Genomic DNA, 16,044 nt, shown 5'->3' on the forward strand with positions numbered 1-16,044 from the left:
GCCAAATATGGGAGCCATATTTCCATTTATGGAAAGAAATAAGGATATCAACAAAATTAAATGCAAAAACAGCACGTGTTGAATTTTCATGTAACGTCCTTGGTAAAAGCAAGAAAATGTGTTAATTTTTTTTTTCGTTTGTATTTTTTTAATTACAATTAAGGTGCTTTCAGCGAGGTCCGTATTCAGGTTTAATTGCGCAGTATTGTCACCACAAGAAAAAGTCCGCTATTTGAACTTTTGTTTTTGATAACTTAATTGCCAGTGGCCGTGGCGGATTTACAAAGCGGAACCGGCACATCTATAAAAAAGCAAATAAAAAAATTCTGTATTAAAACTGAAACTACTACAGGTTCTATACAGTGCTAGACCTGATAAATACTTTTATATAATGATTTAAAAGATCAAATATAGTGTTACAGATCTTAGTTCATAACACAGATCAAAAAAAAAAAAATGCCGGTAATAATGCTTTTTCAAGTATAACGATTTCTTTTCAAAATCGTGGATCCGCTCCAATTATTACAAGCGAACTGTTGCAATTCGAGGTTGCAACTTTTATTGTCGTACAATAAAAATCAAGCTCGATCCCGGATTAGACCTCAATTTACAAATGAGAGGTTCTAAATCTTTCCCCAACATTATGCTGGTCGAGTTCCAAATAATTACATTCATTTATCCATCGTGTTGATCCCTTTTTGAGAAACAGATTAAAAAAAAATCTGATTCTCTTATTTTTTTGTGGAAAGAAGTTCAATATGCATCATGATAGCGATCGGTCTTGTCGTGACAATTTATTAGTAAAATTGTCTGCTGCGGCATTCAAGAAAAAGTTATTAAATACGAATGAAAACTTTGAATATATATATAAATACATAGGAACAGAGACATATTTGGAGTTATCAGTGTTAACTAGATTCAATGGAAAGTATTGGAACCAATAATGATATAATAGATATAGGAAGATGTGGTGTGAGTGCCAATGAGACAACTCTCCATCCAAATAACAATTTATAAAAGTAAACCATTTTAGGTCAATGTAAGGCCTTCAACACGGAGCGTTGGCTCACACTGAACAAAAAGCTATAAAGGGCCCCAAAATTACTAGTGTAAAACCATTCAAACGGGAATACTAACGGTCTAATAAATATGAAAAAAAGAGAAACGACAAACACGTATAAATTACATAAACAAACGACAATTACTGTACATCAGATTCCTGACTAAGGACAATGTGCAAACATTTGTCAGAAGTACTACTTTGATACTAGATTTTTGGTACTATTGAAATCATCACTTAAAAAAATATACAAAAATTCCATTAACCCGTAATATTATACTGGACTACTGATTATACTCATCACATTACTTCTGAGGTTAACATTGTCACAAGAAGCCGAGGATATAATGCGTTCCTAGCGTGACGCTTTTGAGAGAATTTTGCATCACGGACTGAATAAAACTTCAATTATAGCATCAATGAATTGCATTCATCTTAAATCTTCAAAAATAATAAGAGATCATTTACATTTTCTGTAACCTGCGTCGGTCGACTGACAAACAACCCAATATTTTAAACTAATATTTTCATTTTTCGCAAAAATCAATGCAAATCATAAGACAGAATCTACATAACTATGTTTTGTACCCATCCCAAAGACACTTTCTGTTAAAAAAATAATGGTGGAAAAAATGTAAGTGTTTTAACTCCCACACATAATCAAGGATTTGTGTTTTCAAACTCTTTTGCGTGTCACTTTAAAAAGTTGACAGCACTCTTCCACTTTTCAGGTTGAAAATCCAACATTAAAAGACAGTTCAAAGAGGAATAACTCTATTTGATTTTTTGAAAGATGTAGCAATTATCTATGTTTTTTTTTCCAATTATGAATCAGCCGCGTAAGAGAACAAAATGTGTAAAGGCTTGTTTAAATCAGTGGCGGTTCCAGAGGGGCGCCGATGTCAACATAAACAATCTCAGAGCGATTTGTAATACTTTTTTTCTAATATATATATAGTAATTTATTAAAATAAAAAGTAGCACCGGCAGGTTTTATTTGAAAACTCTATTTCGGATACTGAAAAGGTATGATATTTTCTTTTTTGTGTAAATTAATTACTTGGTTTATTTTGAATGCAAAAACTTCAGATTCATGGAGGAAGTAAAAAGTCATTCATTATTTTAGAGACTCACCGTTCTAAATTACGTGCTTAACGTTTGAATAATCAATTTTAGAAGTAAGTTTAAAAGATGAACTATATAACCCAAACCATATCCATTGCTTGAAAAAATTTCCAATCTTACAATAGAAACGGGTACGCCTTTCGCTATTCATTTTTTGGTTCTCCCTCTCATTGAGCAAGACCGTAGAGATAATTGTGCACTCACAGAACTACTTTAAATCTACGACTGCATGCCAAATTTACTGACAAGTATATTACTTGTTGTTTGTGTGTGTCTTTCCATCATTTTATCAATAAATTTTACCATCTTTTAAGATCCGATTTTTATTCATATCACGGAAGCATACTGGAAAGTGCTTTTATGTTTATATTTAGAATTAATTTTATATCTCAAAATCCTCATTAGGGGTTTGTGAATATAAACAATAATAACAACAATTCCATATATACAAAACAATGAGATGAATGACATGACATAAAATTGAAAATGGGGAATGTGTAAAAGAGACAACAACCCACCCAAAGAATAGCTGGCTCCTAAGAAACAAATATGTATCAGTTCAATTGGTTACATACATAGTGATAAAAAGTACTAGTATGACATTTGCAGTGAAAGGCAATTCTAATGTAAAACAGAGAGAACAATTTACAAAATTTTACACGTTTGGTAATTGACTGAAGTCATCAGAACACATGATTGAAACTTTTACAATATTTCAAAGCATTAGGATTGTTAAATAGATATAAGTAGATATACACATTACAAGGCAAAATCCCTTTTCTTTGTTTTGAGAAAAAAGTACATTTAAACAAACAGTAAAAAAAAAGTAAGTGAACCGTTAGAGTTTTAATGCCAAAATGGTTCCCATTCGGGCATCATAAAGATTTTTACGGATTGTTAATAGAAGAGGTGAAGAAATCTTGAAAATTGGCCAAACAGCTTGACGCTCACGTTGTTATGTCATTCATTTGATCGATTTTACCTACACTGACTATATATAGGGACTAGCTGGATAAACATTAACACGTTATAAATGTCAAGCGTACGAAGTGCTTTTCTGGATTTTTCTTCATCAGTGATGATCATGAAAGCCAGTGATGTTAAAGAACTGAAAGAGTTGAAAAGTTATATCACTAAAATAACCTAAATAAAAAAAGCCAAATCCAAATATGGTTATCTGAGCCTGAGGGGGGTTGTAACCCTTCCGTGCATCTTTATAATTAAAAATTTATAAACGACCAATTATAGAAAGAATTATTTCAGCTGATACTGACTGCTGACTCGGCTGGTGATTCCGTGGGGACTGGCAGACATTTGTTTTTACTGTAATATTTTTTATCAATGTATTTTTAATACCGTTGTTAATTTTACAAACAACATGCCGCATCACATGAATTAGATCTTGTTGGTATCATTGACAGCAGATGCATGGTCTTTCAATCTTTCAAGGGGAATTTTGACTGAATTTTACTTCATATCCAGTGGAACATATATATTGAGTGATAAGCAGGAAAGAACAAAATAACAAAGCAAGACATAAGAAGATACTTAAACGGTGCCTCAACGGCTATGACACAGAACTACAAATCTGTAAGAAAGTAACTGGAAAACGTCAATACAATATTTATGTTGTACAGACGGATGATTTTAGTTCGGCTTAAAAGGACACTTAAATAGTAGTTGTAAGCGGCACTCTCAGACAGATTTACGTGATGTATGCAGTAATGATGTCACTCTCCCCATACACAAGGAATTTGATTTCACGTCCCAATTACTTAGAGATCAGCGTATTATGAGACAAAAAGTCACGAACAAAAAGTCACAGTTCAGTTTTTATATTATTATTAAGCCGAAAACAGTTATTAGTTAGACACTTTAACTATATAGATAAACATCTTAGAATTAAAAATCTATTCTAAAAAAATCAATTATGATAAAAGACAATTTATCAAAGTCACTTATTAGGTAGGCCTACTTTGGTATATCCTCCAAAAGAAGTTAAAATTTGATCAATCTTGATTCTATTATTACCAAGACTTATGAAATGTAAAATGAATATGTTACGTATTTGAGACTTTGAAGTTTCTCAGTCTCCCTTTACGTATATTTATAAATCCACTCAGACGTGTACAAACGGATCTCTTTATAACAGTGGGTTTACTTGGAGTCGTATTTGATAGAAGTCCGGCACGCTACTATATTCTTATTATACCCCAGACAAAACCAAAGTTGTCGATTGTGATCAGACAATCGACATCACCCAGTAAACATCCTGGGACTGAACTGGAGTTCTTATGACAGTTTCACTGAACTATAGCTGTTCGCGTCGAAAGCCAATTTCTTCCAGGAGATTCTTGGAATTAAAAAATATTATATGTAACACGAAAATATTTTACAATCACGGAATCAGGGACGTTCTAAGTTCTAAGTTCTAACTTACTATATTATATATATATATATAGCTTGTAATAAAAGTCCTTGACTATATATATATATATATATACTGAGACTACTATAACACAGTAGTCTCAGATATATATAACCGTTTTGTTAGCTTTTGTATTGCAAATATGATTAAATTTTTATACATTGATTATTTTGAAAATCATATAGATTGGCACGGATAAAATCATTTAATAGTATTAAGCTGTTAAGGACGATATAAGAAAAATCAATGAATGATAAACAAAACTTAATTCAAATAGTTTGGGGGGGGGGGGGGGGTCAACATTTTAATTGATATCGATTTTATATATGTCCTTATTGGTCAATCAATTTTCCCCAAATTAAGTTTAGAGGGGGTAGGGGGTCAGTGAAAAACTATATGAATTAAGTTTTTTTTATCCTACATTGAACTTTTGATGTCGTCCCTTAGAAAGATTTGAAACTCGCGGGCTCCGTTGCCGTAACAAAATTATTTACAAATTATGGTCCGCATTCGAGTTCGTAATTACTTTTATCTTTTCCGGTGTAAATAGTGCAGACAGCAAAACACTTTCTCCGAACATAACTAATATTTCACAGTTGAACTGTACGTCGTATATTGATTTGTTTAAGAGTAAGTATAATAAACACACATGTTAACAGTAAATAATTGTTTTGTTGGATCCGTACATAAATATTCAGCTTTTAAACGTCTTGTGACAAAAGATGATCATAAGACATGTTTATTTATAAATGTCTGACAGGTATGATGATCAAAACCTGTCACAAAACGAATGTTGACAAGACAATCTGTTTTACCATTGTCAACCTTTTGATGTTTACACGAAAGAAGGAGACGGCTTTGTACTTATATTCCAGTTAAATTTGGTGTGCATTAATTACATTATAATTTAGAGTAGAGGCATGTCTCTCATTACACTATGCATTAATAGTTACACAACAGTAATTAACTGTTCATACGTGACCCTATTGTAGCATAGCAGTACACTGTTATCAGTTGACTAGAGCACCAGTCTTAAATGTCCCTTCTCAGTCCCCACTTTTAGTTCTCATGCTCCACGCTTTATCGAGGGGGGTAGGAGAGGTCTAGTCCGAATGATTATGACGTCTTGCAAGGCTATTTTATTATTTTTTCTGGGACGCGTTAAATAGCCTTGCAAGATGATATAGTTTTTTTTACTAGAAGAGGTCCTGATCCCGACATCCCAGGCATATAAAAACATAAAATCAAGAGGTCCTGAATTTAAATAAATTTTAATCCAGACATCCCAAATTCAAAAAAGAATTCCTGGATCCCAGAAAGGGTCAATCACGAAATCCTGAGTCTAAAAACACTCGATCCTGGAGTCCAGATAAAGGTCCTATCCCCCCTCTTTATTTGTTGTTTGACATGCTTTTAAAATTCATAGATTGAAGTTAAATATGGGATACCTGTAATATAGTCCAATTATCTTGTCACTGGCAAATAAGCAACCTAATTTTTAGTCAGTGGTGTGAACAGTGCCTACAAGAATGATTACATTGACAGTTGATTTCATAAGTTACCTTCTTATGTCTGTAATTGAACAACACCATGAACATGGAAAACTTATGTAAAATTAAACCAGAGAGCATGAATTTCATTACAAAATTGCTTGTCTCCAGCGGGACTCGAACCCTGGAGCTCTGTGTTACAAGGCAGCACGCTAATCGACTGAGCTAAAGAAGTACTTCCTTAGCTCAACCACTTACGGCTGACTAAGTATCTACCAAATGTTCGAAGGGAAGTAATCCCGTCACACTAAAAAACCCACGGTAGTTAGAGAGGAATTCTAGCTAGGGTATGTTTGTGTGAGAGTCATAATGGTATGATGACTCTTGAGGTGGAGGAAGTGTGACGGGATTACTTCCCTTCGAACATTTGGTAGATACTTAGTCAGCCGTAAGCGGTTGAGCTAAAGAAGTACTTCTTTAGCTCAGTCGGTATACGCGCTGCCTTGTAACACAGAGGTCCCGGGTTCGAGTCCCGGTGGAGACAAGCAATTTTGTAATGAAATTCGTGCTCTCCGGTTACACTTATACTGAATAGTCATGTAGGCAATGCAATTTAAATGAAAAGTACAGAAAAGATAAGTATGATTGCAGATCTATGCTACTGAAATGTTTAATTATCATTTTGAATCATTAATAGTAATTTTTATTCATACAATTATCTTTTCTGATAATTGGAATTGTATGTGACCCTATATACCTACATTTTAGGATTCTTGATTAAAATTTGAAAAATCCCTATTCAGTTTAACTGTTGCTTTTTCTCTGTACAAGCCACAAGGATCAAACATTTTTACAGTTTGCACTAAAATCTTTTCCAATCACTAGTCCAAAGAACAATAATCTTGATAATTAGACATTTTTCATATGTGTCTATTAAACATCAATGAACATAATTTTGCAAAAATAAAATTTCACTTGTCTTGGGCATCAGACAGATTTCAGCATTCAGTGCAGAAAACCTTTGCCAAAAATATTAAACAAGATAATGTCAGAAAAAGAAATTAATAATGATCCAGAGTGTCACCTTCTGAAGAAAACTGTCAAATTATAGTCAATTAGGATTGCAGTTAAACACTTCTGCAAACATGGCAAAGAAGAGGGTTCTTAGCACTCGACCTTATTGTTGACAGCTAGCAATACATATGATCAAACATTTATTTTTTGAAAAACACTTTTAACACTAAAGTCTCCTGTGTAAGTTCATGAAGTTAGACTTTTGAATAAATTTCCAATTATGCAACTAGAAGACCAATTTTAAAATATATGTCATAATGACGAATCATCCATGTCCCTGTATGGGTGTATCATCTACAACAACAAACACATGCCCAGCACTCACTTCCTGAAAACATTATTCTTAAACAAGCTTTTCTTCAATTTGCCCTAAAATCCTATGAATTTCAAAATTGAAATGGAAATGGGGGATATGTCAAAGAGACAACAACCTGACAAAAGAGCAGATAGAAAGATTTTTATATCGAATGTACTAAATTTGAGGGCACAGACGTCCGTGAACTTTTCACTCTTTGAAATACTATTTAGGAATCACGTAAAAGGATCAATATATGAATCTGTTATTTTTCATGTATGATAAAAAGATCATAACATGTAATTTTTCATATGGTATGTATTATCAGCCCTTGGTCAATATCAGCCCTCGAGCTGCATGCAATATGAAAAATGCCATGTAGTAATCTGATATTATCATACAAATGTACATTAAACACCCAAAATTAGTGAATTACAAAATGTACCATGATAACAGGCCCTCATATGTCCCAAAAATGGTCTTATTGAGGATCTATTTTACATATATATAACTGAAAGTGACATTGATTTGTAGAAAAACACCTTTTAGCCATTAGACATGTTATGTACACACTACACACATATTTTACTTTATAAATACATTGTGTGCATATGCTTACAACTTTAAAGCTACAATTTTATTATATTCCATTATTATGGTTCTTTTGAAATACATTTAGATGATTTAGACCTTTTTTATTGAATGTTTTTTTTTTTTACTGTATCATTATTTGTATTATTGTAATGATTATATAGCCAAGAAAAAGCATTGTAAACAGTTAATCTCTATTGGAAATGAAAATATAAAAAAGGAAGATGTGGTATGATTGACAATGAGACATGTCTCCACAAGAGACCAAAATGACCCAGAAATTAACAACTATAGGTCACTGTACGCGTACCACCTTCAACAATGAGCAAAGCCAATACTGCATAGTCAGCTATAAAAGATATTATTGAAACTGCGTTATCTGATTACAAATCAGCAAGTTAATTGTTCTCTATTGCAAATCAATATAGTAACTATATTATAACATTTAATATAATTTCCATATTGAACATGTTTCCATTTGTACCATTGCTATGTGTTTAACAATGCCCTTGAAAGATTATTTCTGATTATTGATTTGCATGTTAAGTTATATTCCAAAATAAGCCTGGAGGCTGGACAAGTTGTCATTATCTACATAAGTTTTTATTTGATAAGTTAATCTGTTGATGAAATTGCAGACAGTAGAAATGTGTTTAAGCCTACAACCTGTATCTTTTGGATAAGAATGAATTGTAATTGCTTTGATATTCAATAGTATATATTCAAATTAATTTTCAATGATATTAGTAGTAATTTAGTACACTCAGTATAAAATATTCAATGATATTTTTTCACCCAGTAAAATTGATATGTACCCCGGTAGCTATATATATATAGACAACTGAATACTATAAGATTATCATAATCTTGTGAAGTAGCATCAAAAGTTAAAGGACCTATAGAGAAGGATGTTACTTTGACACATTACATGTCTAGTCTTTAAAGGTTAATCTTTTATCCATTAAAATCAGTTTTGTGACAGAAAAAAAAGTATTGATAAATAAGTTCATTATGTCTCTATACATTAATATTTGATTGTAAATTGTAATATTGATCTGGCCAACATGGTGATGTGATGAATGAATATTGATCAGTGTGGGGAGGGTGTAGTAATAGCAAATCAATACACTGTTTGTACTAAACTGTATTCTCTTTATTGTAGTCATTTAACATCTCATGGTAAGACATTTATTGCTCAATTTGACATTTATTCACATTTTTAGCAATTTCATATGTACTTGTTTTTTTAAGCGTTGAAGCTGATATTAACTTCATGTAATTCAAATTCTCTAGGCTAATTGTTCTTTTTGTCTGTAACTTTTTTCCAATTTCAACAAGTATAGCATACAGTTATGTTTATTGGGTAATTATACCTGTTGTAACAATTGGTGATTAGTTACAGCAGTATTTAGTAGGAGGTTTGACTTCTAGTCTCATTGATTTTCCATTTAGGGTAATGTTTGTATTAATCAACTTTCCAATCAGATTTTCTTGTTAAGAGGTCCTCCGATATTGGTCAGATATATTAGCATTTAAATATAATGGATGTCTGAGTACCAGTTCTGTGAATTCTTGAACATATGGTAAGAGAATGGATGCATGTTAGAGCAATATTTAATAGATGAGCTTTAGTTGGTAGGTGCAATGTATATTGTCTATTTTGGCATAGCAAATAATAAGTTGAAAAAAGGTATCATTATGCGATTACTTTTCTACATTGGCTAGAGATATAGGGGGAGGGTTGAGATCTCATAAACATGTTTAACCCCGCCCCATTTTTGCGCCTGTCCTAAGTCAGGAGCCTCTGGTCTTTGTTAGTCTTGTATTATTTTTAATTTTAGTTTCTTTTGTACAATTTGGAGTTTAGTATGGCATTCATTATTACTGAACTATGTATATATATTTGTTTAGGGGCCAGCTGAAGGACACCTCCTGGTGCAGGAATTTCTTGCTGCATTGAAGACCTGTTGGTGACCTTCTGCTGTTGTTTGCTCTATGGTCAGGTTGTTGTCTCTTTGACACATTCCCAATTTCCATTCTCAATTTTACTGTATATAAGCATTGTTTAACTGTATACATGGTATACAGCATTATTTTTGTGGCAGGTTTTGTTTGAAGTTTATAAGACCATTGAAGGAATAGTTAAATTATTGTTGTGTTCATTATCCATGTTTAAATTGTTAAAAGCATTTCTTGATCTAATGTAAAGTGCTTTTGGATATATAGTGAAATGCATGCATAGGAGCTTATTGCTTTACATGTTGAAAGGATCAACAAATTTTATCAATGTTGGCATCAAAAAGTTCTAATTTTTTAAGAATTGGGATTAAGCAGAAGATAATTATGGCTTTAAAGCAATTGGTGCATCAACACTCAACTCAGTGGACTTTCTAGTCCTCAAAGATGATATTTCTGCTGGTGGACTTTTACGTTGTATTTTTCAAAGGTTGGACTACTAGTCCCCAAAGGTTAAATCATCTTTTGATGTACCACTAGTGGTAGTCCTAAATGGTTAATTCTGTCAACACCTCTGCTGGTGGACTTCTAGTATAATATAGGTTATCACTAATCTAGTAGACTATTACAACGTGGAAGATACAGATGGTGTTTTAAAGAAATTACTGTGAAGAAGTTGAGAAATGAATTAGGAATTGATTAATCCTTTATGTTTATAGCTTTGGTTCCTTGTTGGATTTAGTATATTGTTTTTAGCCCATTTGGTAATTAGTTTTAGCTCCTCAACATTTGTTTAATTTGTAAGATTTCAAAATAATTTGAGGTCTAGCATTACTGTTAACTTATTATTTGTGGAAATGAGAATCATGTTTATTGGTACTGTATACAGTGAAACTTCTCAAAACCGGCCGCCAGTCGGACCACGGGATTCGGCCGGTTTTCAGGGGTGGCCGGTTTGTTGAATTTGAAATTAACAAGAGTTACTTCCCTTCAATATTTGTGCATTTGTATTTTTGACCATGTATTGTACCTCAATCATAAAGTTTGTTTTGTTGTGTAAATTTAGCTTCGTATTCTAAATTGATTATGAAATAAATATTAAAACATCATTTGTATCTTTATTATTTTTTATTTTGCAGGAATAACAAATAAAATGCAACTATATAACAGTTTTAATATCGATATATTATTTTATTGAAATCAATAATCACACATTCTTCATCGGTACCATATGGTGATAATAATTAGAAGCAGTACACAAACATTACAGCACTACACATGCTCACATATACATTTATATGATTTATTTTATAGGCACTATAATTTTGTATATCTTAGCCTGTCATATTCTTTAAAAATTGCAACTCTCATGTTGATTTTTTTTTTTTTTACATGTATGCCTCATGCACAACTACTTAAAAACATGTTATTTGTATTTTCTTTTCAGATGGGTGTCTAGTTTAGAACCTCAAGTGAATCACAATGTCTAACATTTCTTATGACTTGCCATGCGATGTTTTGACAAATAGGAACCATTCCACACCCTACGGCAGGCTCAATGATTTCTGGGACTTATATAATGGTGTACCCTTCAATCTCACTGTTAATGTTGCTGGATTTCTGGTAAGATAATTGTAATCATATGTTATGCACCACTGGCACTAGCTGCGGAACCGTAGCTCTTAGGTCCTTATGCTATTTTTTTACTATTTGCGGACCGTAGCTCTTAGGTCCTTATGCTATTTTTTGACTATTTGCGGACCATGTGAGCTCTTAGGTCCTTATGCTATTTTTTGACTATTTGCGGACCATGTGGTCCACAAATAGTCAAAAAATAGCATAAGGACCTAAGAGCTACGGTTCCGCAGCTACACTGGCACCTGTATATTTTTTTAAGAATCTTCAAAATCTTTGAAATTTATTTAAAAGTTTTAGAAAATTCAAAGACAAGAAAATTTTCAGCAACTTATATTGAAAAATATTTAAAAAGTGCAATGAACATGTAAAATATTTATTTTATCTCAATTTTTTTTTATTTACATGTATTGCAATAAAAAAAGAAATCTCTACATGATTCTCTTAAATGTATTTAAAGCTTGTTAAAAAGCAGTATGATTAAGAAAGAAAGCCTAAGACCCAGTCACCAAGATAACCTTCATTAAACAGCTACCCCTAAGAAAAACCTAACTGACTTACTAATAATATAGGGTTATTGCATGAATATTGGGGAATATTGTCCCGAGTAGAATTTTATATTGCACGAGCTTGCGAGTGCAATATATGTTCTACGAGGGACAATATTCCCAAATATTCATGCAATAACCCTTTTATTGTATAGCAATATAATATTTGAAAGTAAAAATTGGTATAAACTGAGGTTTTGTCGTTGATGACGTCATGAAATTTGAAGATTTATTGCACTAGTGCAATAATGGAATTTATTGCACGCTAACTTTTGGTTACTTTCTGTGGGAAATATTATATTGCTATACAATAATAGTTACTACTAACAAAAACATAAGTTAAGAAAATTGAATAATGCAATAACTCATAAAAATGTAAAACAATATGAATTAAAGCTATACATGTATTTAAACTTGCAGAGCATAAAATGCAAATACATCAATAAAATTAGTATAACAATTTCTCCTGCCATTTCAGATTCTTTTACTGCTGTTTGCCCTCTTGAGAAAGATTGCCTGGGATTATGGTAGAATTGCTCTCGTCAGTAGAACCGAAGAGAAGTATGAACACCCCTTGTAGTGTTGTATTATGTCTTTAATATAGACTATTTTCATATGTCCAACTTTTGACTCTGGATTATATAATTTTTCCACTGGTTACCTACTCTGTGGTATGATATTCTGGTACTCAGTCATGTAAAAGCAATTCAAAGAAGTAAAATCAAGCTTATGATTGGTGCAATTTGGAAGGAAAATCAACTGTTTTTGGTTTTTTTATTGCACAACAAAGGAAATTGGAGAAAAGTTAACTTAATTGCCAAATTGCACTCATTGTAAGCTTGATTTTATTTCTTTTAGTTGCTCTTACTTGACTGAGTACACAAAATGTTCTACCACGGATAAGGTAACGTGTTGTTTAGTTAAATTCTCCAGAGTCAAAAGTCGGTAATTTGAAAATTGTCTATTACATGTCTTTATTTTGTCGTTGTAACGTAAAACACAGATTCATGTAATATTTATTTTATTTCATTTTCACATTGATCTTTTTCAGTTTAAGACATTTTATTAAAAAAATAAATCACCATTGCCAAAAAACGATCCTAAAAATGATTGAAACAATTTTGTAATATAAAGATCTTGTTATATGTTATTTAAAAATATACATTGCTAACAATAAAGAAGAAAATAAATAACACAGGTTTAAAATTGTGTGTTGTACATTTCCTGTTGTATTTTTAATAGATAAAGTATTTAAAGCAGTTTGTTTATTAAAAAGTCACTACAATGATTATATTTTACAACTGTTTTCTTATTAGATTAAGATATTTAAAAATCACTTGTTTAACCATACATTTTACAAGCAAGTATTACAACTGTTACCTGTTCCATTGAAAGATATTCATTGAATTAAAATATAGCAGTTCTGTTTATTTCAATTTAAACATTTTTACACTTGTTTTATGTTAGTTTTGTGGTTTATATTATTTTGTCTCTTGTCTTCAGTGAAATTTTTTGGCCTATATGTATTTTAAATAAATGATATTGAAAATATTATTAACTGGCACTGTGGATTTGCATTTCAGCAAAACTTTATTTGTGACTATTGGGGATCCATTATTATTCGTGGGATACCTATTTTCATGGTTTAATGGGTATAGGTGAAAAACAAATATAAATTTTCAACTAAGCAGAAATTTTCTTTTATGCTTTCATGCAAACTTTTAAAAACCAAAATTCTACAAAATTATGTTTTTTCCAATCAACTAAAATAGGTACCCATGAAAATAAATGGATCCACTGTATATGGATTCATCCCCTGAATTCCAAAAACACTAAGCTTGTTCCCTTCTGCACTGAAAAGAGATCAAAGGGGGGATAAGCAGTCAAAAGGCAAAAGTTAACTGATTCCCTCCTTATCTTCAACTGTGAGAATCAGTTCAAAGAGAAATTTCACTGGATTTTATATATAAATGTATGCACAATATATATTCATGTTGTATTTTTTATTTACCAGGCCAGAGGAAAAGAAGTCCAAAAGTGATTACAATGTGTAGGAATTTTATTTATTTATTAGTTTATTTAGTTATTATATATTATATATTTTATAGTCAAGTATTTCATTTATATTGAATTATAGTGGAAGGAAACAGTAAGTTTATTATACATTTCCAAAAGAAAATCAAACAAACCTAAAAACTGCTGTTAAACCTAATTATAACAATGTTAAACACCCAGCTTATGAGCATGAAATAAACCATTAATAACCAAAACACATGTATAAATGTATAGAAATGACTTGCAAATTTGATACATTTGTCAGAAAAATCTGTCTACTGTTTAGGAGTTACTGCAGGCCATTTCATTGAACAGTTTTCAATGTGGGAACCATTTTATGTTATAGTTCAGCTCACATATATACTTTGGATTCATTAGTTTTTGTTGGAGCCAAATTTGTTGTTCTGAAGGTTCTGAAAGAAATATGGTGGTTAAACCTCATTTGCTCATATTAAAGTTTTATACTATAGGCTTTCCATAAAAATTATACAAGGGATCATTGGAAGGCACTTTGAAATCTCAACTATGAGTTGGTGTTAAAAAAAAAATTTGGTAAATTGAAAGTTAATTAGAAATTTAAAATTGTGTCTAAAGATGGATGTGCCATTTTCAAAGTGCCTATCCTGTGTACCATGTATGTTTCAAGGAACAGCTTTAACGAGATACCTGTATTGCATAGAGTATCTAAATAAGCAATTTCCATCTACCAAGGATATTAAAAAAAAATTGATATTACACAAATATTAATGAATCCAATGTCACTGCTCACTGCTTAATCAATTGAGTATACATATAATCCTTCCAGAAATTTAAAATACAAAAAAAGGCATATTTAACATGTTAGAAATTGCACTGCCATGACTAAGAGATTTATTGTAAATACATGTACATCACATGTATTTTTTTGTTTTTTTGTTCTGCTGTTAGAAGTACAAAACTAATTGTTAAAAAAATTGCTCCTTTTCTCTAGTCAAAGCACTGCATTTTCTTTAAAAAAAAAGGTTAAAACATACAAAATGCTTCGAATCACTTGAACTTCCCAATAAATTTGCTATTCAGATTAATATGAAGGTTACCAAACTGATTTTTTATTGTGTTAAACAGGTATCCATTTCTTGAAAGATTATTTAAAAAAAAATATATTTGACCCCCTGGCATGGTATCCTTTAATATGATAATTTATTTCATATGGGCTAAGAATTAGCTTCTCTTATTGAATAACAAGGTGCCAAATGCCATTCTTTATTGTTCAGTTAAAATTTCCATCTGACAGTCTTTAACAGAAAAAAACCAGATTAGAAAACTTGTGCAGGGCATTGTTTCTCTGTTCGAAAGATGTCCCTTTATTAAAACATTTTCCTGTTTTCAATTTTTTATTGATGTTGTTAAATTGTTAACCATATGTTTTCTTAAATTATATATAAAATTATAGAAAACTGTATTTTGTATTCAATACGACTCAGTCATTATCGCTGTCTAAGTCAATACCACTGTCCTGTGAGCAGTCCATATGTCACGATAATGACCAGTTTTTCAACAACTATTCTGTAAATACTGACCATAATATACAAGTTCCACTTTGACTGGGTAGACATTTTCTATTGAATAATTCTGCTGCAAAAATTATGCAATTGCTAGATCAAATAATTCCAGTGTTTATAACGCTTCTGACAAGTTCTGTAATAAGACCACTTACAAGAAATTAGGTTAACACATATCAGGTTTATGCTTTAACAGTGTACAATTGTGTACAGAAATAATTCTGTGCTAAGCTAGAGCTAGTTACT

General features: G+C 31.5%; 1 protein-coding gene across 11 annotated transcripts in view; it reads left to right on the top strand.

Moving 5' to 3' along the window:
• Positions 1-5,137: 5,137 nt before the first annotated feature.
• LOC139516353 (calcium permeable stress-gated cation channel 1-like) overlaps positions 5,138-16,044 on the top strand; it is a 158,123-nt gene continuing 147,216 nt past the window's right edge. For 7 of the 11 annotated variants that reach the window (XR_011662945.1, XM_071306410.1, XM_071306414.1 and 4 more), the window contains exons 1-4: positions 5,138-5,243; positions 11,467-11,642; positions 12,681-12,763; positions 14,217-14,252. Coding sequence is in view for 10 of the 11 variants with exons in the window: in XM_071306410.1 (XP_071162511.1) it covers positions 11,502-11,642; positions 12,681-12,763; positions 14,217-14,252 (260 nt within the window). In the remaining variant the exon portion in view is untranslated. Of the gene's footprint in view, positions 5,244-5,353; positions 5,498-9,140; positions 9,243-11,466; positions 11,643-12,680; positions 12,764-14,216; positions 14,253-16,044 lie in introns of those variants that run through there. The other 4 variants (XM_071306412.1, XM_071306415.1, XM_071306408.1 and 1 more) reach the window with 3 other exon arrangements.

This window comes from Mytilus edulis, chromosome 3 (assembly GCF_963676685.1).
Source record: "Mytilus edulis chromosome 3, xbMytEdul2.2, whole genome shotgun sequence".
Classification (NCBI taxonomy): Eukaryota; Metazoa; Mollusca; class Bivalvia; order Mytilida; family Mytilidae; genus Mytilus; species Mytilus edulis.